At 41.9% G+C, this 27966-nt stretch overlaps 1 protein-coding gene across 2 annotated transcripts in view; it reads right to left on the bottom strand.

Moving 5' to 3' along the window:
• The window catches only part of ets1 (v-ets avian erythroblastosis virus E26 oncogene homolog 1), a 118122-nt gene that overhangs the window by 48287 nt on the left and 41869 nt on the right, over positions 1–27966 (bottom strand). The window contains exon 1 of one of the 2 annotated variants that reach the window (XM_034168009.1): positions 1760–2061. The exons of the other annotated variant lie outside the window; for it this stretch is intronic. Within the exon in view, the coding sequence (XP_034023900.1) occupies positions 1760–1826 (67 nt within the window). The 5' untranslated portion in view covers positions 1827–2061. Of the gene's footprint in view, positions 1–1759; positions 2062–27966 lie in introns of those variants that run through there. 2 annotated transcript variants of the gene reach the window in all.

Genomic DNA, 27966 nt, shown 5'->3' with positions numbered 1-27966 from the left:
CTGCTACGTTTAATCTGCGTGGAATTTAATAAGCGCAAACTGAATTTCAGACATATTATATATATTAGTCTGGAACAAAGAGGACAAACAGTGTTGTAAAGAACAATAATCAAGACGTTAAAGAGCAAACTTTACTTTACCCCAGAACGACATGATCAGGAAGCGAGCGTAGCTCACAGCAGCTCCCATTGAAAATAATGGAAAGACAACCTGTGATTCTCACATGTTTACATAAAATAAACGCAATAACAACGTCTAAAAACCCAGAGAATATATTCACAAGAGTTTTAAGCACAATATAAAAATAGTTTTATGTTGCGATGTTAATTGTGTTGTCTGTGTGCAGCGGTTAAAGTGAAGCGTGATCAGAGCATCTCAATGCAGTTCTCAATGTTACTGAGATCTCACAGCACGGCGACCTCTCCGAGATTTTGCAGGATTTGAAACCTGAAAAGCCTCAATGGAGAAGACAGTAGATCAGGTTTTGTTTTGTTTTTTTGTCACAACTCCATTTAGTGGGTCAATACTTGCAGTTATGATTGCATTTTAAAGATGCACCACTGCCTTCTAATACCTGAGTTGTGAATGCAGTGGAAATTAGTAATAAAACAGAATAGATACTGAATGCAACTCTCCCAAAAAAGATGTCATAAAGTGCAATGTGACTACGCACATAAGTAGGGTCAGAGAAATGGGTAGTGAAACCACACGAAGCCTTACACCAAAACACAAATGCAGTTTACATTTGTGGGCTTCCCTGTTGGTGCCCTGGACTACCCCTGGAACAAGCCAAGTCTTCCAGGCAGCGGGGTCAGACAGAGGAGCCTCAGCAGTGCAGATTCATCACCTCAGCCTGCCTCTCCTTCCTTCTGGAAAGTCTCTATTAACCACAAAAGGAGTAGGAGAAAGTGGAGAAGAAAGGGAAGAAGGAAGAGAAGAGGACAGCAGGGCTGGTGGCAGGAGGGAGTGATTAAGAGATGTCTGTCTCCCATACCGGCATGACAGAATAACGCCTGGCTCTCCCTTGGGTGGAGGTGACTATGTGGGTGCTTAGATCTTGGGGACAACAAGAGAGAGATCAAGTAAGATGAAAGAGTCCCCTTAATGAAGACTAATAATAAAAAATGTGGAAAAAACTAAAACATTATATTACACAGCTCTTGACATCCTTACAGGATAACAGATAATTAAGGTAGCAGTTAGTTTAAAAACAGACACATTATGTTTTAGTGAAGAAGTGCACATCATGACCTTGTACAAGCTGGTGTGGCGTTCTAATTTCCTACTGTACCTTAAGTATCTACTTTTGCATTCCAATCATTATACAACCTGATTTTATATATATATAAATAAACACACAAAGGTTATTCAGCATATAAACAGACAAAGGTTATTCAGCAACATAACTATTTTTATTTATCGGCGTTACAATTGAGATAATATAAAAAGTTATGGCTGATAACACACTGTAGTTGTTGAATTTCTAAAGTTATGCATTATTATGATTATTTTGTCTCATTCATTAAGTTCTAAATTACTACATGAGTGCATTTTTTGTTTCTCCAGTGTACAGAGTGGTGTCCATTATTGTGCAACCGGGATCGTCTCTGACGACGTCACACCTCTTTGCCTCCAATTACCGATAATTGCGGAGGACACGCAACGTAACGAGCCGCAGGGACAGGAATTTTACAATTAACGTCAACATGAACAACTGTCCGGCTTTAAGAGAAGAGAAAAGGAGAGTTTGGTTACTCACCGTCCATTTTTTCAGCCTTTATGATGGTTAATGTCGGTTTCATATCGACAGCTGCCGTCATGACCATCAGGTCAGTGTGACTTGCGAAAAACCTCGCGTCCTTCTTGAATTTAAATACAGTATAAACACCTCTTCCTTTGGGCTCCTCGCTCACTTCTACTCTCTGACTTTCTTTGTTTTTTTTCCTCTCTCCCTCTCCTTCTTTCTTCTCACTCTACACAGCAACTTGTCTTTCTCCAGCACACTTCCACGCGCTCCCTCTCTTCCTCGTGCTCGCTCTCTCTGTCTTCAGATGGGCGTTATCGTTGCAAAAAGCCGGACAGGCGACAGCTCAAAGGGGCGGGGCTTGATTCTGACTTGCCTTTGATTCACAACTCAATTAGGCCCCGCCCCACACACAGACACACGCGCAGCCGACCCACGCATCCTCCTCCCGCTACCTTCACCTCCGTGTCCCGACTTGCACAGACTTGGGAACGTCATCAAACACGCAATATTCCCATCATTTACAAGAAATGCCTTTGAAATGGAATGACAAATAACTGCAGCAAGGGGCGGAGCTAGGTATCTCCTCTTCCCAGTACAACACAAACATGAATTAAAAAAAAAAAGAGGAGCACTCAGAGTAGAGTAAAACACTTGCGCTTCAGTGTTAGCCTCATATATGTTTATGTACAGATCCGGCTCCAGACATCAGCGGGCCCAAGGCAATATCTTGTTTGTGCTCCCCCCCCCAAAAAAGAGCAGTTTTTGCCCCTTTTCCCACCAAATAAAATTTGTTTGAAGATGTAAAACACGTTTGACCTTTAAAAGAAATGACTGAGAAATCTGTAATGCCAGTACAATGTTTGTTCACCATATGATCAACACTTTTGAAGTCAGGCCCAAAAAAACAAACAAACAAACAATGCTATTCTTTTTATAAATAGGTTTGTCCATGCCTGTAACATCCTCATACAATGTTTGTTAAAATCCAAGTGCTACTTTTAAACAACAATTTTAGAAAATATTAAAATTTTTAGATGTTTAGTCTGTCTGGATATATATATATATATATGTGTGTGTGTGTGTGTGTGTGTGTGTAAAATCAGTGACTTGGAAATACGAGGTCTGTTAGAAAAGTATCCGACCTTTTTATTTTTTTCAAAAACCATATGGATTTGAATCACGTGTGATTGCATCAGACAAGCTTGAACCTTCATGCACATGCGTGTGTTTTTTCACGCCTGTCGGTTGCGTCATTCACCTGTGAGCAGGCTTTGTGTGAGCACTGGTCCACCCTCTCGTTGTTTTTTTATTGCGAATAAATGTCTGAACGATTTGGAGCTTTACTGCATCAATTTTTTCCCAGAAACTGTGAGAGACCTCCAGGTGGACACCGTTCGGAAAATTAATATGGCTTTCAGGGACGATTTTATGGGGATTATACAGATTAAGGAGTGTTACTGCCGCTTTAAGGACAGCCCACAGCTGCTGAGAGCGCGGCGCGCTCCCAGCGCCGATCGACATGCTCAGACCCCGCTGAAACAACCAGATCATTTCCAACGTGAAGGCTTTGTTGATCCGGGACCTCATCTGACTTTCACAAAAAGGCAGACTTCGTGGACATCAGCACTTTTTTGGCACATTCCACTGTTACAGGAGATTTTTTCATGGAAAGAAAAGCGGAGGGACGCGCCACGGAGCCGTTCATTACGTGGGACAAAACCACCTCTGTGTTGGTCTCACAGGACGGCTTTCAGGTGGATTTCAGATGGATTCCGGTTGCTTTTCAGTCGTGTGATTATCCGATTGTGATTGTGCATGAGCTGGACATGCCCCAACATGTCCTGGAAGGCTTCATCACGGCGTTGCTTTGCGCCATGCGGCTCCACCGAGACGCGCGGAACTCCTCCGCACGTCTGTCTTAATGTGCTGAAAAAGTGCTGATGTCCACGTCTTTTCACAATTCCTGTGCTAGTCAGACGACATACCGGATCAAGACAGCGTCCAGTTTAGAAATGAACGGCACATTCCACTGTTACAGGAGTTTTTGTCATGGAAAGAGGAGCGCTCCACTGCATGGCGCAAAGCAGTGCCGTGATGAAGCCTTCCAGGACATGTTGGGGCATGTCCAGCTCATGCACAATCACAATCGGATAATCACACGACTGAAAAGCAACCGGAATCCACCTGAAATCCACCTGAAAGCCGTCCTGTGAGATCAACACCAAGGTGGTTTTGTGCCGCGTAATGAACGGCTCCGTGGCGCGTCCCTCCACGCCGTGCTCTCAGCAGTTGTGGGCCGTCCTTAAAACGGCAGTAACACTCCTTAATCTGTATAATACCCATAAAATCATCCCTGAAACCCATATTAATTTTCTGAACGGTGTCCACCTGGAGGTCTCTCACAGTTTCTGGAAAAAAATTGATGCAGCAAAGCTCCAAATCGTTCAGACATTTATTCGCAATAAAAAAAAAATGATGAGAGGGTGGACCAGTGCTCACACAAAGCCTGCTCACAGACGAATGACGCAACCGACAGATGGAAAAAACCTCACGCATGCACACAAAGGTTCAAGCTTGTCTGATGCAATCACATGTGATTCAAATCCATATGGTTTTTGAAAAAGAAAAAGAAATAAATAAATAATTTTAAAAAAGTCAGATACTTTTCTAACAGACCTCATAGTCTTGTATCCATCCCCTGACTTGTCTGAGGAAGACTAGATGAAAAAGTGATGATTTACTATCTATATATTCATCAAAGGGTGAGAATAACTGTGTCCAGCATACCTTTTTTTTTTTATATTTTGATTCAACAAAATTGTTTTTTTTTGTGCATTTTTTTCTGACCATATATTAAAAAGTGCACCTAACATATAAGGGTACCAAAAATTTGTCCACGTGTGTATTAGTTGAAGAAATGTTTAAAGCTTTTTCCTCATTTTAGTGTCACAGTATCACACTTGTTCCCACTGAAAAATTATGCACTGTCCAACAAAATCTAAATATAAGCTAAAACATAAATATGAATGTGGGAATTGTTTCTGTGACAACAATAAGCTGCTAGTGACTAGGTCATAATGTGCAGCAATAAAAAGTTCTCACCCTCAGCAGGAACATAGCATCTGTCCCATATTTAGATAGACTTTTGTGACAAATCAACTGACTGCAAAAAGGCAAAACAATCTTCTCTCCTTCCGTGACGGTGCTCTGTGCAATTGGTTGCCTGAAACATTACTGCAGTGATATCACCACGTATTTCTAAATACTGTAGAAATTTTCAGTTTGAAGCACTTGGAGTAGCTGCACAATAAAAGCAGAGCACAGCAATGAAGACGCTGGGTGTTGCATTTTTTTTTTTTATCCCTCCCTTTCTTGGCATCTGTATGCAGCTGCATGTGCTCTGTTTTATTTTAGAGCAACTGATAAAAATACACTGCTGGTCAGAAAGAAAAAAAAAAGACTACAAGAACAAGGAGCCTTGCTTTTGCCAAAGCTACAGAGAGCCAATGCATGGAGGCTAAAGAGCCACATGAGGCTCTGGAACAACATGGCTACTGTAACTGCATTTATGTTTATATTTGATGCTTAAATTGTTTTCATCAATATTTAAATTTTAACAAAAGATTAGCTTGGAATGCAAGCTCAGGCTGTTGTGGGCTGCCTTTGTCTGCCTCTCTCCCTTCCCTTGTCTCTCCTCTTGTGTGTTGTTTGTCTGTTTTCCCTCCAGGTGGTGTGCTGCAGAGCTGAGCAGCACCTGCAACTCATCATCTCCTCGCACCTGAGGCTCATGAGCTCCTTATCAGGAGCAGGTTACTTAAACCCCGGCTTTGAGCTCAGTCTTTGCCAGGTACTACTTTGAGACTACCGTTACTTTGACTCTGATGGTTCCATGTGCTCTGTCTTCTGAGATTCAGAGATGCCTATGTGTGACGTCTGAGCTTGTGGCAGCTCCTCTCAAAGGTAACCTTGCACTTTTATTTTCTGTAATAGAGCTCTTTGATCTTTGGTGTTTCCAGACGCCTTACTGCACGGCTTCTATGCTGCAAAGTCTCCTGGCTTCCATGCCACTACCTGCACTACATCACTTTGGACTCGCAGCTGTGCCGCTGCTCCTCAGCACTCTGCCTCAGAGCGTGCTGCTCTGCTCCGTTCAGCTAAGTTCCTGCAGCCTCCGAGTTTGTGAGATTCCGCCTCTCATTCTGCTCCTGTCAGTGACTGTGCATTATCAAGAACTGTATGAATTGTTATGCAGAACTACTAGAAACTTCCAAGTTATTCCTGAAGCCAAGATGCACTGTTGTTGACCTCTGACCTCTATGGACAATTGCTGAACTGTGAATAATTCCTGAACTGTGAACGTTTCTGCATTAAGCCTTCCTGTGAACATTCTGTTGTTAAAGGCTTCCAGTGTTACGAGTGCAATCACTCACCTTTGTTCTCCTCGTTTCTTAGCACGTTCCTTCCTCCTGGCTCAGGTTCCTGTACCACACTCCTGAGTTTCATTCCCACTCACTGAAGGCCCCCTGACACGAGCATGACTTTTGAGTCACGCACCTGCACGCCCGTCGTGACGATCCCATCTGCTGTGTTCCCTGCTGGATGCTGTTCTTTGTTCTTCCGCCTGCCATGTACTCTGCGCTGGACGCTGTGTATATAAAATAATTATTTAATGATTTTATCTGCAAACTGGCTGAAAATGGCTCTAATCGCTTCCTGAATCACAGAGGACCGCTTCAGCCGTTCGCACGCACGTGTGCCTAATGAGCTGCAGAAAGCATTTTGAGCTGTCTAAACAGGTAATTATTTGTCATGTTTACATTGTCATGACTTGGTAAAACAGTTGTGTGTTCTTTCCTTCTTGTGTGCAGCTGTTAAAGTGTAGTGTTGATAGACTTAACTTTTTGTTATAATCCTTCAGACGAGCTGCACTCTGATGCAATATGCTGACGTCACCACTCGCTCTGTTCACTTCTTCTTTACTCAGACAAGCTGTACATCATGTTGGCGATTAGATCGCGCCAAGTAGCACAACATTTGTGTGAAGGATTTTTTTTCAAAATTCTCTGCACAATTGCACGCACCGGCGCCCCCTCTTATGTTCAGTCTGCACCAGTTAAAGATGAGTTTACACTCCTGCATGACACAGGGCATGGAAGTGAGTGAATCAAAGTCATGCTCATGTCAGGGGGTCTTAATTCTCAAGCCTGGCTCTGTGTGTACTGCAGCTCTTGGCTTTCCACCGCTACGAGCGGGCCCTGTCTCGGCTCTGCAGGCTCCAGCTTCAGCACTATTAAATCCTTTGTTAATCATTATTGTAAATAAATCTCCTTTCATTCACTCTTGTCTCGTCCTTGCTCCCAGCATTTGAGTCCATCCCCTGAACTGGTCCGTTCCCGTCAGCAGCAAGGTGTGTTCATATGACTGCAGTAAAACATTACGTGCACATTGCCATAATTGTATATGTGATGGCTTGCAACACTCGCGCATATACAGTAATGCATAAATAAACAAGGTCACCGAAACACCTTTAAGTTTATAAATAGAGTAATATTATGTGAAGTTGTAAAGAGACAATCTAGGCTTTAGCTCCTCAAGTTGCATACTTTCTGCCGACGTTCTTCCCCACAAGAAATACTTTGATATACATAGGCAATTTTTATACAATGAAATTCAGAATACTCTTTTTCCCTTGACTTTTTACATGATTTATACTTTGATTACAAAAGCACCATATTGGTCTTGATCCAGGACAATCAAAAAATACTGTAATTCCTCACTCATCTTTCCAAGTGGTGCAATCAGTGTATCTCTATGGATCCCACAAAGATCACAGCATCGTCCATGAAGTCAATCTCAGTAACCTTTCCATTTCAACTAAAGCTGCTTGTTTCCCCAACCCTACCCAGCAGACAGTGCATGGAAGCATAGAGCATTGTGAGACCCAGAACACATCCATGTTGAATGCTTGTAATCAGTGTGAAAAGTTCATGACATTGTGAGGGAAGATCAACTGTGACATTTTGGCCACATGGTACAGTGCATCTGGAAAGTATTTTTCCACATTTTGTTATGTTGCAGCCTTATTCCAAAATGGAGTAAATTATTTTTTTTTTTCTGCAAAATTCTACTCACAACACCCCATAATGACAACATGAAAAAGTTCTCTTTATTTTTGCAAATTAATTAAAAATAATAAACTAAGAAATCACATGTACATAAGTATTCATACCTTTTGCTCAATGCTTTGATGCCCCTTTGTCAGCAATTATTGCTTCAAGTCTTCTTGAATATGATGCCACAAGCTTGGTGCACCCCTTGGGAAGTTTTGTCCATTCCCCTTTGCAGCACCTTTCAAGCTCCATCAGGTAGGATGGGGAGTGTCATGAACAGATATTAAATCAGATTAAGGTCTGGGCTCTAGCTGGGCCACTCAAGGACATTCAGAGTTATCCTGAAGCCACTCCTTTGATATACTGGCTGTGTGCTTAGGGTCATTGTCCTGCTGAAAGATGAACTGTTGCCCCAGTCTGAGGTCAAGAGCATTCTGGAGCAGGTTTTCATCCAAGATGTCTCTGTACATTGCTGCGTTCATCTTGCCCTCAATCCTGACTAGTCTCCCAGTTCCTTCTCCTGAAAAACATCCCCACAGCATGATGCTTCCACCACCATGCTTCACTGTAGGGATGGTGCCTGGTTTACTCCAAACATGATGCCTGGCATTTATGCCAGAGTGTTCAATCTTTGTCTCATCAGACCAGAGAATTTTGTTTCTCATGGTCTAAGAGTCCTTCAGGTGCCTTTAGGCAAACTCCAGGTGGGCTGCTATGTGTCTTTTACTAAGGAGTGGCTTGTGTCTGGCCAGTCTACCATAAAAATTATAATATAACAATAATATAGAGCCTTTATTGTCATTATACATATACATACTCTCTCACTTATCCTCAAACGCTTATCTGGGATTGGGTCACAGGGACATATACATACAACAAAATTTTTCCTCTGTATTTAACCCATCCTAATTACAGTTTGACACAATCTAACCACTAGGAGCAGAGTGCAGCCACAGCCCAGAGATCAATGCCAGATGTAGAGATGCTGCCGTGGTCAGGGGCAGAGAAAGGAGCAGACCCTAACAGCAGGCCTGATTGGTGGATTGCTGCAGAGATGGTTATCCTTCTGGAATGTTCTCCTCTCTCCACAAAGGAATGCTGGAGTTCTGACAGAGTGACCATCAGGTTCTTGGTCACCTCCCTGACTAAGATCCTTCATCCCCAATCACTCAGTTTAGACAGGCAGCCAGCACTAGGAAGAGTCCTGGTGGATCTGAACATCTTCCATTTATGAATGATGGAGGCCACTGTGCTCATTGGGACCTTCAAAGCAGCAGAAATGTTTCTGTACTCTTCCCCAGATTTCTGCCTCAAGACAATCTTGTCTCAGAGGTCGACAGAATTTTTTCAAATTTTTTTCAATTTATTTTCACTTACGAGGTCTATTAGAAAAGTATCCGACCTTATTATTTTTTTCAAAAACCATATGGATTTGAATCACGTGTGATTACACCAGACATGCTTGAACCCTCGTGGGCATGCAAGAGTTTTTTCACGCCTGTCGGTTACGTCATTCGCCTGTGGGCAGTCTTTGAGTGAGGAGTCGCCCACCCTCTCGTCGATTTTTTTCATTGTTTAGGAATGGCTCAGAGACTGCTGCTTTGTTTGATCAAAATTTTTTCAAAACTGTAAGGCACAACTGAGTGGACACCATTCATTCCATTCAGCTGGTTTTTGTTAAAACTTTTAACGGCTGATGAGAGATTTTGGTCTGGTAGTGTCGCCGTAAGGACGGCCCACGGCGCCTGACGGTGATCTGCGCTTTGAGGCGGCAGCGTCTCGCCGTTTCAAGGTGAAAACGTCCACATTTCAGGCTCTGTTAACCCAGTAAGTCATCAGAGAACAGAGAACTTTCAGAAGAAGTCGGCATGAGGAGTTTATTCAGACATTCCATTGTTAACGGACATTTTGTAATGAAAGAACGTACGGGCAGAGTCGCATGTTGGGCCGGACCCGACCGCGGGGGGTCGCGACAGGAAAAACACCTCTGTTGGAAACCTTAACGGGCCAGTTGGAACATGCCCAAGCTATTAAACAATTTCTCAGTTACTCACTTGTTGAAAGCCATCAAAAGCCGCCTGAATTTTACAAATGGTTTTCAACACGGAGGTGTTTTTCCTGTTGCGGCGCACACAGATTCGCCAAGTCGTCATGGAAACGACTCGGCGAATTTGCGCGCACGTCTTTCATTAAAAAATGTCCTTAAACAGTGGAATGTCCGCATAAAGTCCTCATGCCGGCCTCTTCTGAATCTTCTCTGTTCTCTCACGACGTCCTGGGTGAATTAAGCCTTAAATTAGGATGTTTTCAGGTCGAAACAGGCCGACGACGGCGCCTGGAAGCGCTGCAGGACGTCCCGGTCCATGGGAAGTCCTTACACCGACAGAAACACCCCATAATCTCTCATCAGCTGTTAAAATTTTCACCGAAAACCAGCTTAATTTCTCGAATAGTGTCCACTCGGATATTCCTCACAGATCCAGAAAAAATTTTGATAAAGCAACGCGCGCTGTCTGGAGCAGCGTGTGAAACAAAGGAATTCAGCTGAGAGGGCGGGACCACATCTCACTCAAGGCCTGCCCACAGGGAAATGACGTCACCAACACGCGTGAAAAAACTCACACATGCGCACAAGGGTTCAAGCATGATTGGTGTAATCGCATGTCAATCAAATCCATATAGTTTTTTTTTTTTTTTATAAAACTGCCGGTTAGTTTTATAAGATACCTCGTATATAGCACCAAATCACCACAGAATTTCCAAAAGGTGCTTCACACAAGTAAGGTCTAACCTTACTAACCGCCAGAGCAAGCACACAGGCGACATTGGTAAGGAAAAACTCCCTCTGAGGAAGAACCTCCTTTGACTTCATGTTTGGTTTGTGCTCTGACATGCACTGTCAACTGTGGGACCTCATATGTAGACAAGTGTGTGCCTTAACAAATCATATCCAGTCAACTGAATTTATCCCAGGTGTTTTTTTTATTTTATTTTTAACGCATTTGCAAAAATGCCTACAATCCATTTTTCACATTGTCATTATGGGGTGTTGTGTGTATAATTGCTCCTATTTGTGCTTCAGTGCGCATATTAAGCAAATATGTAGGACTGCTTTTTTACATTTGCGCAATATCTCTAAAATTAGAAAGGTCTTGTCTCAGAGTGATGCTGAAAAACTAATTCATGCATTTATTTCCTCTAGGCTGGACTATTGTAATTCATTATTATCAGGTTGTCCTAAAAGTTCCCTGAAAAGCCTTCAGTTAATTCAAAATGCTGCAGCTAGAGTACTGACGGGGACTAGGAGAGAGCATATTTCACCCATATTGGCTTCTCTTCATTGGCTTCCTGTTAATTCCAGAATAGAATTTAAAATTATTTTTCTTACTTAAAAGGTTTTGAATAATCAGGTCCCATCTTATCTTAGGGACCTCATAGTACCATATCACCCCAATAGAGCGCTTCGCTCTCAGACTGCAGGCTTACTTGTAGTTCCTAGGGTTTGTAAGAGTAGAATGGGAGGCAGAGCCTTCAGCTTTCAGGCTCCTCTCCTCTGGAACCAGCTCCCAATTCAGATCAGGGAGACAGACACCCTCTCTACTTTTATGATTAGCCTTAAAACTTTCCTTTTTGCTAAAGCTTATAGTTAGGGCTTGATCAGGTGACCCTGAACCATCCCTTAGTTATGCTGCTATAGACTTAGACTGCTGGGGGGTTCCCATGATGCACTGAGTGTTTCTTTCTCTCTTTGCTCTGTATGCACCACTCTGCATTTAATCATTAGTGATTGATCTCTGCTCCCCTCCACAGCATGTCTTTTTCCTGGTTCTCTCCCTCAGCCCCAACCAGTCCCAGCAGAAGACTGCCCCTCCCTGAGCCTGGTTCTGCTGGAGGTTTCGTCCTGTTAAAAGGGAGTTTTTCCTTCCCACTGTCGCCAAGTGCTTGCTCATAGGGGGTCGTTTTGACCGTTGGGGTTTTTCTGTGATTATTGTATGGCTTTTGCCTTGCAATATAAAGCGCCTTGGGGCAACTGTTGTTGTGATTTGGCGCTATATAAATAAAATTGATTTGATTTGATAATTTTGAGGAAAAAAATGAATTTCATGCATTTTGAAATAAGAGTGTAACATAACAAAATGTGAAAACAGTGAAGTGCTGTGAATACTTTCCAGATGCATGGTATGCTTCTCGTGGCATGAGCCAGCACATTCAGATGTCGAAGTGCTGTGGACCCCAGGAGCCGGAGAAGGCCATGAGGACACCCACGTTTCACCTGGCTACTTTCAAGAGGTGGACATGTACCAGTTGTCTGGTTGGGTGGTTGCTATGTAGGACCCGAGGTGGTTCTGTAGTGCAGTGGATGGGATGACACTCTGTACCAGTGTGTGCTCCCAGTCCTGATATGACACATTCAAGTGCTGAAAATGGTACTTTCAGACCAATTTACACCACTGATCCAATGACATCGGCTAAACATTTTATGCATAGCATTGTGACATGTCTGAGGCTACATAGGCACTTGGAAAAAATACCCTTTGAAGTCAAGTTGATATCTTCAACAACACATGCAAGCTACAGGAAGTAGAACAGGTGCAGTTCTTTGGAAGATGTATTGAACATCAGGTACTCTGTGTTATTATGTAGTTTCAGGCTTCCTCATAACTTGTAACTCAAACTCATAAACACCTCAGACTGTTTCCTGTTCACCTTGCACTGATCAATAAAAACAACCTTTTCTCATCACACAGCTCCATCACAAGTCTAACTAATGAATTCCACATTTGAATTACATTTACACATGCAGGTATCACATTCATTCAGTCTGGCTTGGCTGTCAGCAAGGTCATCAATGGAAACTCACTTTAATGGAGCAAAGTGGCTGTTCTAATTCTAAGGTGACCTGTTTTAGTCACAGTAACCAGGAGCAATGGTCATGCATTACTGGAAATTTAATATAAATGTGATCTCTTTTTTTTTGGGGGGGGGGGGGGGGGGGGTCTTGAAAAATAGCAAAGGCAAGAGTAAGAGTTTAAGTAAGTAAGTAAGAGCTTTTTATCACGATAAGGCACCACTTGAATCAATACACTACCATTACGGAATGCTTACCATGGCAATAGAAATAGTACAAACGGATTATAATAGTAATTCTCACCCAAGTTCCAGTGGAAGTTTTAAAATGACCTAGCAAGGTACCTCTACATAGCCTGGATATGGGTCAGTCATAAACATTTGTGATTGCTTCACAAGTCCAGGGTTGATTCATACTTTTATCTCTTTAACATTAGCTCTTAATATTATGACATAATCAACACAGTTTTCATGTGGTGCTCCAGAGAGATGCTCCTCAGGTCAATAAGTATTTGGACATTGCATCATCCCACTCTGCTTAGAGAACAGTTGCTAGGTAACTAATGATTTCTGTGGAGCAAACTGATAATAGAGAAACTGGGTATTTGGTGATATAAGCACCACATTTGGCATGGTGATGGTGATTCATGATATTATTTACCTTATCATATACCTATAAATGATACGCCAATGTGATTGGATAAAACACTAAAGAATAAATAGCAATACACCAATTTCGCGGACGGGTAATATTTTTCATACCACCCGAGTAATCAGCCAATCCGGACAGCAGAGCAGCACCACGACGAAGAGGCGCGTTCACAGGAACTGTGAAATACTGGTGAGTCACTATTAATAATTTCGTACGTGTCCAACCTCGTAGGTTGATCGTTAAAATTACATTTTTAGTTCTAAAAGCCATCATAATTATTTATAGGAAAACGTTCTATTTTTTTCTACTAAGGTTTGAACTTTGAGTATTTACACAGGAGAGAAAAGTCAGAAAATGTTAATGCCTGTTTGAGAAAAGTGTATACGAGGTCTGTCCATAAAATATAGGTCCTTTTTATTTTTTTCAAAAACTATATGGATTTCATTCATATGTTTTTACGTCAGACATGCTTGAACCCTCGTGCGCATGTGTGAGTTTTTCCACGCCTGTCGGTGACGTCATTCGCCTGTGAGCACTCCTTGTGGGAGGAGTCGTCCAGCCCCTCGTCGGAATTCCTTTGTCTGAGAAGTTGCTGAGAGACTGGCGCGTTGTTTGATCAAAATTTTTTCTAAACCTGTGAGACACATCGAAGTGGACATGGTTCGAAAAATTAAGCTGGTTTTCAGTGAAAATTTTAACAGCTGATGAGAGATTTTGAGGTGACACTGTCGCTTTAAGGACTTCCCACGGTGCGAGACGTCACGCTGCGCTCTCAGGCGCCGTCATCAGCCTGTTTCAAGCTGAAAACCTCCACATTTCAGGCTCTATTGATCCAGGACGTCGTGAGAGAACAGAGAAGTTTCAGAAGAAGTCGGTTTCAGCATTTTATCCGGATATTCCACTGTTAAAGGAGATTTTTTTAATGAAAGACGTGCGGACGGGTCCGCGCGACGCTCCGCCACAGGAAAAACACCTCTGTTGGAAGCCTTAAGGACAAGTTGGAACATGTCCAGCTGTTAAACAATTTCTCATATACTCACTCCACTGAAAGCCATCAAAAGCCGCCTGGATTTTACAAATGGTTATCAACACGGAGGTGTTTTTCCTGTGCCGCCGCTCCGCGCCGGCTGCGTCCCGACGTGCGGACCCGTCCGCACGTCTTTCATTAAAAAAATCTCCTTTAACAGTGGAATATCCGGATAAAATGCTGAAACCGACTTCTTCTGAAACTTCTCTGTTCTCTCACGACATCCTGGATCAATAGAGCCTGAATTGTGGAGGTTTTCAGCTTGAAACAGGCTGATGACGGTGCCTGAGAGCGCAGCATGACGTCTCGCACCGTGGGAAGTCCTTAAAGCGACAGTGTCACCTCAAAATCTCTCATCAGCCGTTAAAATTTTCACTGAAAACCAGCTTAATTTTTCGAACCATGTCCACTTCGATGTGTCTCACATGTTTAGAAAAAATTTTGATCAAACAAACCGCCAGTCTCTCAGCAACTTCTCAGACAAAGGAATTCCGACGAGGGGCTGGACGACTCCTCCCACAAGGAGTGCTCACAGGCGAATGACGTCACCGACAGGCGTGGAAAAACTCACGCATGCGCACAAGGGTTCATGCATGTCTGAGGTAAAAACATATGAATGAAATCCATATAGTTTTTGAAAAAAATAAAAAGGACCTATACTTTATGGACAGCCCTTGTAAAGTGTGTAGTGAGGGGTTTTACAGCCTTAAAACATCTATAATAATTGTAAAAAATAACGCTGACTACTTCGCGGATTTCGCCTATCGCGGGTTATTTTTAGAACGTAACTCCGGCGATAAACGAGGGACCACTGTATATGATAAAATAGTTATCAAGTTGTTCACCAATGAATATGGCTTTTTACACCCTTCAGAAAACCATACAACATTTATCATTTATAGGTATATGATAAAATCGCTGTCAAGTTGTTCACCAATGAATATGGCTGTATACACCCTGAAGAAAACCATACACCCTGAGGCCGAAGGTATGGTTGTAACTGATAATATCTTGTTGACTGGCCACTTGAAAGTTCAAGATGGTGGCCGTTTTCCAAATGGCCACCAAAGTGACCTATTAAATAACCCTTTTTGCATAGAAATGCTCTTATTTCATTGATTTGAAGTGATATTCATGTCAAATTCCATTTGTTACACTATATTTTATTTTATTTGGTATTTATGGAATGTATGCTTTATTTTTACTTGTGTGCCAAATTAGAATGTTTATGATATTTAGTATAATGGTTTCCATTCAGCACACGCTTTGAAAGTGTTCATTTCTTGAAACTCCTGCATGTAGGCCAATTAAAAGGTGTTTAGTGTTGAATATATTGTGTTGTTATTTTTAATATCCACACTCAAAATGGTAAAATGCCAATTTATGCCACTAAGAGTGTCATATTGTTATTGGAATCTGAAAAATTATATCCGGCATGCCTGAAAACCTACACCAAGATCTCACAAATCAAATTAGTAAACAACATTTTTTTGTGGAAAAAAAATGATTTTGGGGCAAGTTGGTGGCCATTATGAAATTATACATTATATACCATCTTGGATTTCACTGATGCTGTAAAACACATCCATTGTGATGACTAACATATACAATTTGCAATGAATATTACCTGGCTATGTTATGTTAATATTACACATATCTATCAAGTAGGAGCACGTCTATGCAAAAAGTAATTTTAGGTAGGTCATTTTAGTGGCCATCTTTGAAAATGGCCACCATCTTGAATTTTCAAGTGGCCAGTTGACCAGATTTGGTAAATACTACTTTGGGAATCATCCTGCCAAATTTGATACTTGTATCAGCATTTGTACGATTTTGCTGTAAAACTGATATCATCTGCCCTACTATTTGATTGTCCTTAATTAAAGTCAACTGCACCAAAGATGGAATTGATTGAGATTAAAGGCAACTTTAATACATTTACTAAACTTTGATCTTGACTGAACAATAATTTCTTCAATTTAATATTAGCATCTAATTTCTGCTATGTATTTAGACATTGCAGACAGCAAGGAAGGAAGGAATGAACGAAATGGGACTTATGATTTGAAAAGTCCATAAGTATTTGGACATGCCCTCTCCCATCCCTGTCTTCCTAATGAATCAGTGGTCTTGGTTACTGTTGCTAAGCAACAGCCAATTATCATTTGGACAGGCAGACATACCTATGTGAACACGTATGCCCGTCTGTCCAAATGATACATACATATCCACAGGAAGATTGTTATAATTCAGTTTACAATAATGCGTTGCTTCTTTTTTAGCTTTACATTAAAAACACAATACAAATGGTAAAGATCAGCATTGTATTTCTATAAGTCAGCCCAAACAACCTTTTACAAGTGAGTCATATGACACATCTACAAAGCTACTCAATATGATACTTCAGCATGAGCCATATAAGCACAGATTTCCAAATGGGATGATCTGGATGGAGGCTGGGGAGCCAGAGATATTGATCACATGGATTTTTAAACCGGTGCTACTTCACCGGCTCCATTAGCAGCCATAGATCAGGTTTCACAGGCCCGATAGGAGCCTCGCTGGAAACGTCTGGGAAGAGTGCTTGTGGGTTCTGCGGCGAGAGGCGCTGCCTCACCAGGGGCAAACAGAGGGGGTGATGGAGAAGAATGAAAAAGGGGAACAGTACCTCCCTTTCTCACGTTATCTCAGTCTCTCTCAATCCATCTGAGTGGACCTTTGTTTTCTGTTAATGAACTCCCTTGTAACTGTTCTTAAAAGGACAGCTTGGGTCCTTTTGTGCCTAAGGGAAGTCATTAGGGGTTTAACAGTGTTGCTGACTAATATATAGGCTGGCGTCAAAGGGCTCGATTTCATTTAGGCTTTCCCCCCTCCACCCTCTTTTACATTGTAATCAGACAGAAATGCATGCACGCACGCACACACACACACTTAGCACACAAACATTTAGCATTTTCCTTTAAATACTTTCATCTGAGATCGAGGTTATCAAAAAACAGTTTCTCAACTGAGATTATAAAAAGAAATAAGGAGGCATCTTTGTGATGTAGTTTTTTTTTTCAATCTCAACATGTTTTACTGTAATTGTGTGGAGTCAAAGTGGTACGTTATTGACACCCTTTCTTTGGCATCAAAACCAATAACCTCATGTTTAATGGACAACCTGCACTACAGACTCAGTTACAGTCATGCCAGCAATTAAAAGGAGGACTGGTGCTTTTCTTTGGAAGGAATGTCCCATTCCCTGCCATGATGATTCCCTGATTGATTGATTCCCAGAAATAATATTTGAACACAATTGTTTTCATCTGTTCTGACAGTGTTTAGAGAAGCAATGAAGAGTTTCATCATTGTAACACAACTTGGTGTGCAATGACCCCAAAGACAAAGCATTTTTAGGGACAGGGCACTGACATGACAATGAATTCCATATCAGTGCAATGTTAAACTGTCAAATGATCCTGATTTATATCTTAAAGAAAGTTAGAGTCAATCCTTGTGTCAACATGACACCCAATGTGTCATTGTATTATGTAAACAATATTTAATTGTCTTGGCACAATGTCAACTTGAACTAGACAGCACAGAGAGCGCACATACCACCACCAAGTTCCGATTACACCATTTATCTCTTCTTAACACCCGATTTTCACTTTCACAAATATGCATCCCAGAATATCGCAGTCTTTAACCATGAAAAACTGACATATGATGATCATAGTCGCCCAAAAATATGGTGGGTGTCTGCTTGGGTGGATGTCATCCAGGATCTATGGCAGTTCTGTGGTGATTCATGGCAACAGTATATGCTCCAAGACATGATTTGACTACATGTGATTTGATGAAGTAATGCAGCAGACTTGTACCATGTGACATGTGCAGAATCAACCGTAACACATACGTATGTAATGTAGCACAACTTTGGTGGTTCCAGAAATCCTGCCTTTAATGTCACAGCACAGACAACAACATTATAGCAAAAATGCAAGGGATTACTTGTCAAAAGTCATTGTTAAAAAAAGACCGCAGCACAATATCCTGTATGATCATGGACACCTTGCCATACTATCTAAACCAGTGTCCCATTCCTGGTCCATGGGAACACAAAGTACTGCACATTTTCCATTTCATTCATCCCTTTCATTCATTCATTTTCAGCTGCTTATCCAGGTCCAGGTTGCAGTGGCAGCAGAGCAAGCAGCTCAACCTGGAACACCTCCTTAGGGAGATGACCGGGGAGCATCCTCACCAGATGCCCGAATCACCTCAACTGGCTTCTTTCTATGCGAAGATGTAGCGGCTCTACTCTGAGTCCCTCCTGGATAATCAAGTTTCTCACCCTGTCCAGGAGTGCAAGCCCAGATACCCAATGGAGGAATCTCATTTCTGCCACTTGTATTCTTTCAGTCATTACCTAAAGCTCATGACATGATAGGAGTGTAAATCAACTGGAAAATTGAGAGCCTTGCCTTCTGGGTCAGCTCCTTCTTTGTCACGATGGTCTGGTACAAATTTTGGATGCTTCCCCAATCTGTCTATCAATCGCCCACTCCTATTTAGACCCTGAGATACTTAAACTCCTCCACTTGGGGCAGTAACAGTCCCCTAACCCAGAGGGGACAATCCACAGTTTTCCGACACAGCACCATGGTCTCAGATGTGGAGGTGCTGATTCTCATCCCAGTTGCTTCACACTCAGCCTCAGACCTGCTCAGTGTGCATCAGAGGTCACTGCCTAATGAAGCCAACAAAACCACATCATCTGCAAACCCTATACCATGATAAGGTGGGGGTGCTCCAGTGATCCTAGGAGCTTGTGTTATCTGGAGAATTAGCTCCTGGTAGGGCCACCCTTGGCAAACTGGTTCCAGGTGAGGAGACAGAAAAAGGGCGATACACAAGTAGGGATGGAGTCACCTTGCCTGCAGTCCAGACCTGGTGCCAGACCTGGTGGGGTGGGGGAGCTCACAGGCAAGCGCCTGGTGGCTGGGTCAACCACCGTCAGACTCGGTTGGGCTCAGCCCGAAGATTCAACTCGTGGGCTCCATGTGGGGTCACCACCTGCATGGAGTCTGCAGAACACAGGTCTCAAACCCGTTCCAGAAAGGGCCGAGAGGGTGCAGGTTTTCTTCGCAACCACCCACTCCACCGGGTGATTTCACTGATTAACTGATCCCATCTGCTCAAAGTGATGTTAAGCAGTTAAATCACCTGATGGAGTGGATGGTTGGCAGTGGATGGCAAAGAACAGCTGCACCCTCTCGGCCCTTTCTGGAACGAGTTTGAGACCTCTGCTGTAGAGGGTCTGGTGCACCGTTCTCTTGACAGTGGACAGGGGCAAGTGCCCAAACAGACTGACACTCAGTTATGCAAGTTAACTCTGGGAATGTGGAACATTACCTCTCTGGTGGGAAAAGAGCCTGAGCTTGTGCGGGAGGTTGAGCAATACCAACTAGAAATAGTTGGGCTTACCTCCATGCACAGCATGGGCTCTGAAACCATAGAACCTGAGAGGGCTGGACTTTCTCTTTTTCTGCAGTTCCCTGCTGAGTGCTGTTATTTTAGAGTCTTCCGTGGTGAACAAGATTGCTGCCTTTATGCAACTTTATGTCACAGAGAGGAATCTGACCGTTGTTTGTGCACATGCACCAAAAAGCAGTTCAGAGTATCCTTCTTGGAGACTGAGTTCTACTGGGGGACTTCAATGCTCATGTGTACTCATAAGTACATGTGGTACCAGAACACCCTAAGTGAAAGGCAGATGATCGATTTTGTAATTGAGTCATGGAAGCGGAAAAGACGTATGACCGGGTCCCTCGGGGATCCTGTGGGGAGTGTTATGGGAGTATGGGGTCTGGTCACCATTTTACCAGTGTAGGAGCTGTGTCCGCATTCTCTGCATTACATCAGACCTGTTTCCAGTGGGAGGTGGACTCCACCAGGGCTGACCCTGGTCACCAATCCTGTTTGTGATGTTCATGGACAGGATTTCAAGGCGCAGTCAGGGACTAGAGGGTGTCCAGTTTGGTGAACTCACATTTTCTGTTTGTTTCTCATTTACTCAGACCAGTCAACAGGAGGCTGAGCTGTGGAACACACCTGATTTGGCTGATGAAAATTCAGTAAGGTATGTCTTCTATAATATATTCCAATTCTAAAGTAGAACTCTAGTACTGTATATTAAGGTATATGATGTGCAGTTAGAGCTCAGAGAAGTGGAACACTTGCTGTACTTTAGGTCCCAAGGACTAGGATTGAGAGACTATGATTCCAAACAATGTCCTTCAGTGATGCCTATCTGTGAAAGTGAGAATGGGGCTTAAATGAGTTGATGTCTAGCCCAGTCTCATATTTTTTTTTCATGCTCCAGTGACGAGATGAGTCAAATTTTCGTGACTTTTTTTTAACTCACTATTACTAAACTAACCCTACTCCTACCCCCAACCCTAACCTTAAGCATAACCTAATCCTACTTCTCCCCCCCACCCTAACCATAACCACCCCGACTCCCCCACTTCACTTTTAATTTTGTGCAGCCATCACGGAATGAATTAGAATGAATTTGTGCTGCCGTGACGAAAATGAGGCACTTTTTGTCACAATATCACAAACCAGTAGATTCATGTATATTTTGTTCTGCTGAATCATGAATTGCTGTGAGACTGGGTTGTGATGTCAGAGTTAAGGTTCTGTTTTACCTAAGTACAAATAACATGGACATCAAAGGGAGACATAACATTGTTTAAAAGTGGTTTCGGATCAACATCTGGGTCAAAATTTCTACAACTCATCATTGACTCAAGAGCTTGCTCTCCACCAAAACCTATTGAAAGGCATTTATGTCTTTATGTGATGCAACTAATATGGAACTCAAGACAACACATAAAAGTATTAATTTAAAATTTTGTAACTTTTTTGTTTACCAAAGGCCCACTTCTGCTCCAAATTTTATAGAAATCCAGTGATGTCTATTTGAGATATCCTACTGACAAACAGGGCTAAAAACATGAGCTCCTCAGCAGAGGCTTAGACGTTGTGTCACCTGAAAAACGCTGTTGTCCTGGTTTGATAGTCAGATGTCTTCAGTCGTTTGCCTTGTGGTGTAACACCCAAAGCTGACATAGCTTTCTCTTTCCCTTATTACGCTCTTTTACTTGCCCCCTCTCCTGAGCAAACACTGGAGCGTAGCAGTTGCACCTGCTGTGCTGCTTTTGTGACAGTTAACTGAAAGGTTATTTAATTTAGAGCGATCCACACAGCTGTCTAATGATATCTGTGATGCTGCTGCAGGGATTTAAATGTAAAATGTAAAATAATGACACCGAGTGGTTCGGAATAGCTCCCAGCAGTGGCAGCACATTGACCAAATAGGTTTGATCACACACCAATTAAACATATAATCAACCAGGCGCTTATTCACTGATATTCCAACAAGCTCACAAGTGTGGTGAACACACAGAACACACACACACGCACACACTGAGCAGACAGTGAAACAGTAAAACAGTGGGATCCTTGTGGTCTGTGTCTCTCCGTCTAGTAGCTGTGTCTGAGCTTTATCTGTGGCAGAGGCTGTCTGGAGGTGCCACAGGCTGGACGCACTCCTGCTGAGATCAGAGGGTTTGCTGGGACAGAAGTGTTGTATCACTGTGTGTGTGTGTTCACTCATGCCTCAGATTCCTGTCTCGTGTGTGCGTAAGTGCACTGGGTTGAGGCACATTGATACTTGCATGAATTTTTTCCCTGCGTGCAATCTGATGTGCCAGTGAGTAAACCCGTCATAAGCTGTTGTAAACTGTGCGCGACTGTGTGCCAGTGTGCAAAGAAAATTTTTAAATGTTTAAAACTTCTGGCACGCATTAATTTTGTGAACTAGTCATGAATATTGTGCAACATATTCAAAAACACTAAGTGTCAATGCGTGCTGTCGCGTGCAGGGCATCTGAACAATTATGACAAGATGTTACGTCTATAATAAACATACCTTTACAGATACATTATCTACTTAGCATTATAATATATTATAAATAATTATCTTTGAGACAAGATTCCAAATGTGTTCTGCACCGCACGACGCACGCGAGACAGCCTGCAGCTGTTGATAATTTCTCTGTGATTCTAGGAGTGATCAGAGAATGTTTCATCAGCCACGTTCTAAGAGCAAATGCGTCATCGCCTACGAAATTATTTTTGAGAGCATGGCATCAAGCAGGATGTACTGTCACAATGAATTGTGCTGCAGTGCAGGGATCAAATTCGTGCAAGTGTCAAGCAGGGCCTCACACTGGAATATAAGCAGGGCCTCACCGAACAAAGGCTCAGCTCTTTTTTTGAGCAATTAGCTTCGCTAAAAAGGGCATTTCTTCTTCCATTAGCAGCACCACACGCCCCACATCACTCTATTGTGCAGATAATTCAATTATCCCCACCCCCCTCGGAGTCGTTTTTGCCTCTCAGACCTCCTTCTCATCATCACACCCTGCCTCGCTCCCTCCCGTGTGTTACCAACACACTTGCACTCATCACAACCGATAAAGGAGAAATGCACAAGGAGGGGCTTTTAGTTGTGTGTGATATATATATATATTTTTTTTCTGTTTCTTAACAGGATTGCTCACAGAATGTTCAACCAATCCTCACAGACTAATGTGGAATAATCAATCTGATCAAGTGGAAGATCCAGTTAAATTATGGTGTTGATATGGACTCAAGGACTTTGAGTGAAAATCTGGATTTCATCTAATTTGATCATTCTAAATTCAGAGAACACTGAGAACATGGTCAACGGTCCCGTGAGAGTTAGCATGATCAGTTCCAGTGGTGTGTATAGTGAAAAGTCAGTCTATTCTGTCCATGGCTGATGCAGAGACATTGGTTCATCAAAATTACTGTCATCTTATTTTCTGGTTTGCCACACTTTTCTTAGAAGTTTTCAATAGGTTAAGAATGCTTCTCTTCGAGTTGTGACCAGCAGAATAAAATTTGACCAGAAAACTCAAATTTTAGCCTAACTGGAAAATAACTCATAGATATGAAAAATAGAAATATATTATTAAAAAACAAAAAACAAAAACATTTTTGTGAATGAAAAAAGTCACATGACTGCTGTCCTGTTACATGCTAAAGGATCTGGATTTTCAAATTAATTGAACAAAAGAAATGGTGATGGTGAGGCTATATATATATTTATATTTTTAAGTTGATATATTCTAAAACATTCAACATGATCTGTGCTTTCAGTTAGGTGTAGTTGGGTGGATGGCAATATGAGCTAAATGACTCAGTAAAAGCTTGCAAAACCTCTGCCAAGTCAATATGTAGATCCATTTTGGATGTGCTGGTTCAACTTACTATCAAAGGCAAATGATGGGAAAAGACTAAAGTCACCTTGACACGTGCACAAATTTAATCCCCGCACTGCCGCGCAATTCACTGTGCCAATGCAACCCACTTTTGTCCCACTTCACGCCACGCAATATAAAAATAAAATAAAATAATCCTTTCGGAGCTGATGATGCATTTCCTTTCAGAACCTGGCTGATGAAACCATCTCTCATCGCTCCCAGAATCCCAAAGATATTATCTACAACTGCAGCTTGTCTCGTGTGCATCATGCGGTGGAGAACGCATTTGGAATCATCTCAAAGGTAATTATTTGAGCAGGGGTGGTGGCCAAGTGGTTAATGCGCTTGGTTTCAGTGCAGAAGGTTCCGGGTTCAAATCCCACCCCTGCCACATTTCTCCATGTAATGTGGAGTTGCGTCAGGAAGGGCATCCGGCGTAAAACCTATGCCAATTCAACATGCAGATCCACCTTGGATTTGCTGTGGCGACCCCGAGTGCAAACAAGGGAGCAGCCGAAGGGACTTACTTACTCAAAGGTAATTATTTCTAACATATATATTGTAATGGATTTGTAAAATAGTTGCATTTTCATTCCTTCTTAATTAGATCATGCATCTCTAAAGTTTTGTTTATTATAGACGTAACATCTCGTCAAAATCGTTCACATGCACTGCACTGTGGCAATGAGACGCATTGACACGCAGTTACACACAGTGTTTTTGAATAGGTTGCACAATGTTCACGACTACTTCAGAAAAGCCGTTCCTAACAAGCTGCAGAAAGCATTTTGGGCCGTCTGAAAAGATAATTATTTGTTTTGTTTACATTGTCATGGCTTGATAAAACAGTTGCTTGTTCTTTCCTTCCTGTCTGCACCTGTTAAAGTATGTTTATAATAGATTTCTTGTTATAATCTTGTTATAATCCTTCAGACTAGCTGCACTCTGATGCAATCTGCTGACGTCACCACTCGCTCTGTTCACTTCTTGTATACTCCACTTGACGAGCTGCACATAGTGTTGAAGATTAGATTGCACCACATAGCACGGCATTTGTGCGTGAAAGATTTTTTTGAACATTTCAAAATTCTCTGTGTGCAATAGCATGCACCGGCACCCCTCTGGCGTCCTGTCTACACCAGTTAAAGACAAGTGTACTCTCCAGCACGACACATCACAACACAGGTCATGATGTGTCGTGAAGCAAAGGCATGCTCGTGTCAGTGCACCTTAACACAAACACAGCTGAAACACAGCCTGGTGTAAAACACACATATGCAAATGCTGCCTGAGATGTGCATGTCTGATCTGCCATGGCCATGACATCTGCAGCATGCACCAATGGCTTTCATGTGTTTCCAAGCGCTGCATTCTCAGAATGTAGGATTATTTTGTGGTCCAAAGGTAAGAAAAAGTCTACGGGCCTACATCATATTTCAAGGTAGGTTAAAAACTGTTAACTCTGACTCAAACTGGATATGCGTCTGGTGTGCTCTGATATAGATGATTTTTTTTCCTTTTTCTATAAAGGCTGAAGTGGGTGATTTGTGTTTGTAATAGATTTTTGCATAGGCACAGGTTGTTATGCATCTTATTATTAGAAACCTACGGTTTCATTTCCACCCATGTTTTAAGTCTGACAACCCTTTTTTCTCAGTGATCACCCATCCAGAGAGCCCCAGTCACAGCCCGTCCTGGGAAGGAAGAAAAGCAGCATAAAAATATGGTACACATGAGAATTATTAAAGTTTTATAATTTCCCATTAGTTTTCACTTTTAATTTCATCATTAAATTTTTCAGTTCAGCTGTGTTGATGGGCTAATGTCCCTTCCCTCCCCTGTGTATACAAGCACAGTGTACGTCCCATGTAAGGACAAATGAAAACACTCTGCTTTCAGTTGATACTCGCAAATCAACACTGGATCAACCACATGTCATTTTTAAACCAACATGTGTATGGCTGCACAGATATCACAGCTACTGTATTTTCAGTATTTGTAGGCACTTGGGCATAAAACCCATAACTGCGTTGGGTGGAAAGTACAAATACAATTTGTAATATTCTGTGGAACACTGTGTTGAGTAGAAGATCCAGTGCCAAGTGGGAAAATGCTCACTACTTGGAGTGTAGGATCCATTCATTGGATAATATGTTGTGTGTTGTCTGTCTGCTCCCAGTTGTTCAGGGTCTCCACAGTGCTTCCAGTACAGATCTGCATTGGGATTTAGCACAGGTTTTACACAAGATGCCCTCCTGACACAACTCCATTTCCATATGGAAAAACACACACAGCCCCTGGTCATTCCAATGATCTCCTAAACAAGACTAATTGGGACCTCCTCTCCTTCACTTCTGACAGCTGCCTGGATCAGGTGTACACAAACTAGAATGGCTATATTCATTGGATCACATGATGCCTTGTTATTTTTTCATAAACTACATAATTATAAAGTAAAACTAGTTCAGCTTCTGATCATATGCCATGACAACTGACAACCACACCAAATGAAAGTGATAGCATCCTTATTCAAAAGAACATATATTAATTTCCAAAAATAGACAGCAGCTATAAATGTAAACCACTGTTAATAAAATCTGTTCTAAAATGGCCCAAAGTTAAAAGCACTGATTCACAATACAATATCATCCATCCATGTTCTGTTGGTGCTGGAAAGCAAAACTATGACATAAATACTAAATGTATCTCATAATGTTAAGAAAAAGTAAAGGGGATATGGAAAATGTGAAAAAAAAGATTCACATCACATCCACAATTTACAAATTTCTTCATTTACCCAGACACTACTTCACCACAAAATTTCATTGCAATTCATAAAGCATAATTTGAGTTATAGCATCTGCAAAAAGACTGACAAATTTGGCAATCATGTTCCATAAGCTCCACCCTCCTCTGTCATTTGGTGGAGAAAATGAACATTAAAAGACACAGTAAGAGGCTCATAGTCATTGTTGTCAACAGTCTGTGAATAGTACTAAGCTGATGATACAAGCATTAAAACAGTCGGAGGTCTATTTTGGGATTCATTAAGGCGCCACCTTTCCTGATAAGTTGGCATCTGTTGCATCATCACTAGTCAGTGATTGCACGTGTTTCAGAAATGCCTGTTCTCCAACTGTAGCGGTTTGTCATTAGTCACTGCATGACCAAGAACAATTCACCACATCAAGCTTCCTCAAAACAACACTCATAGAATTGGGGAACAGGGAAGTGTGCTGGAATGTAAAATGCATATTGTAAATGCAAATTTAATGCATACTGTCTTTAAAACAACGTGGTAGAAAGTTAGGGTTTGACATTCACAGCAGAAGGAAATGTGGAATTTTTTTGTAGCATTTTAAAAGTTTAAAAGAAATTGATCAAATATAAACGCACATCTGCTAGCAACTACGGTTTTGCATTGAGTTGAGTTAGAGGGGTCCACCTCTTCAGCAGGTTGATATAAGTCACCAGATGTTTTGAAATCCTATTTTAAAGTTTGTAGCTAAAAATATAATGGAGACATTGAAATGATATGTCCAAAAAATACCCATTTTCAAGTCTTTCAAAAACAGGGTATTTCAATGCCATAAATGAAAAGCAGCTTGCTGTTTCCACACTGCCCAAAAGACTATGCGTGTGTGTCTCCTACAGTGCAGACCGCCTTGATTGGTGTGTCTCAGAACACACAGGATAGAATATGGGTATCTGTTCCATATGTCACAACAGTTTAATTCAGGGATCCCGAAAGTGACATTATTCTCGCACAAGTGTGCAACACTGGTCGGCCAAAGAACAGTCAAGCACACGATTGTTGTTAATATTTGAATTATAACAATGTCAGCAATTCTTGTAATGTACCAAATTATGTCCAATGTTTCAACAGATGCAAAGTCTTTAAATAGGGAAGCTCGGCAAAAAATATTTCACCAAGCTGAGGTGTTGTAAAGGACTGAAATCTTTTCCTAATCCATACAAAATGTGACCTGTCAAACTGATCATATTTGGAACTTAGATAAATCTACACATATTCAAATCAATTCAATTCAATTTTATTTATATAGCGCCAAATCACAACAAACAGTTGCCCCAAGGCGCTTTATATTGTAAGGCAAGGCCATACAATAATTATGTAAAAACCCCAAAGTGTTGTGTGGGCCGCTGAAGAGGAGGTACTGCTGGCCCACCACCACCAGAGGGCGCCCTGCCTGGAGTGCGGGCTCCAGGTACCAGAGGGC

Source organism: Thalassophryne amazonica, chromosome 4 (genome assembly GCF_902500255.1).
Source record: "Thalassophryne amazonica chromosome 4, fThaAma1.1, whole genome shotgun sequence".
Lineage (NCBI taxonomy): Eukaryota > Metazoa > Chordata > Actinopteri > Batrachoidiformes > Batrachoididae > Thalassophryne > Thalassophryne amazonica.
The sequence above is the reverse complement of the archived record's forward strand: the minus strand, read 5'-3'. Positions and strand labels throughout refer to the sequence as shown.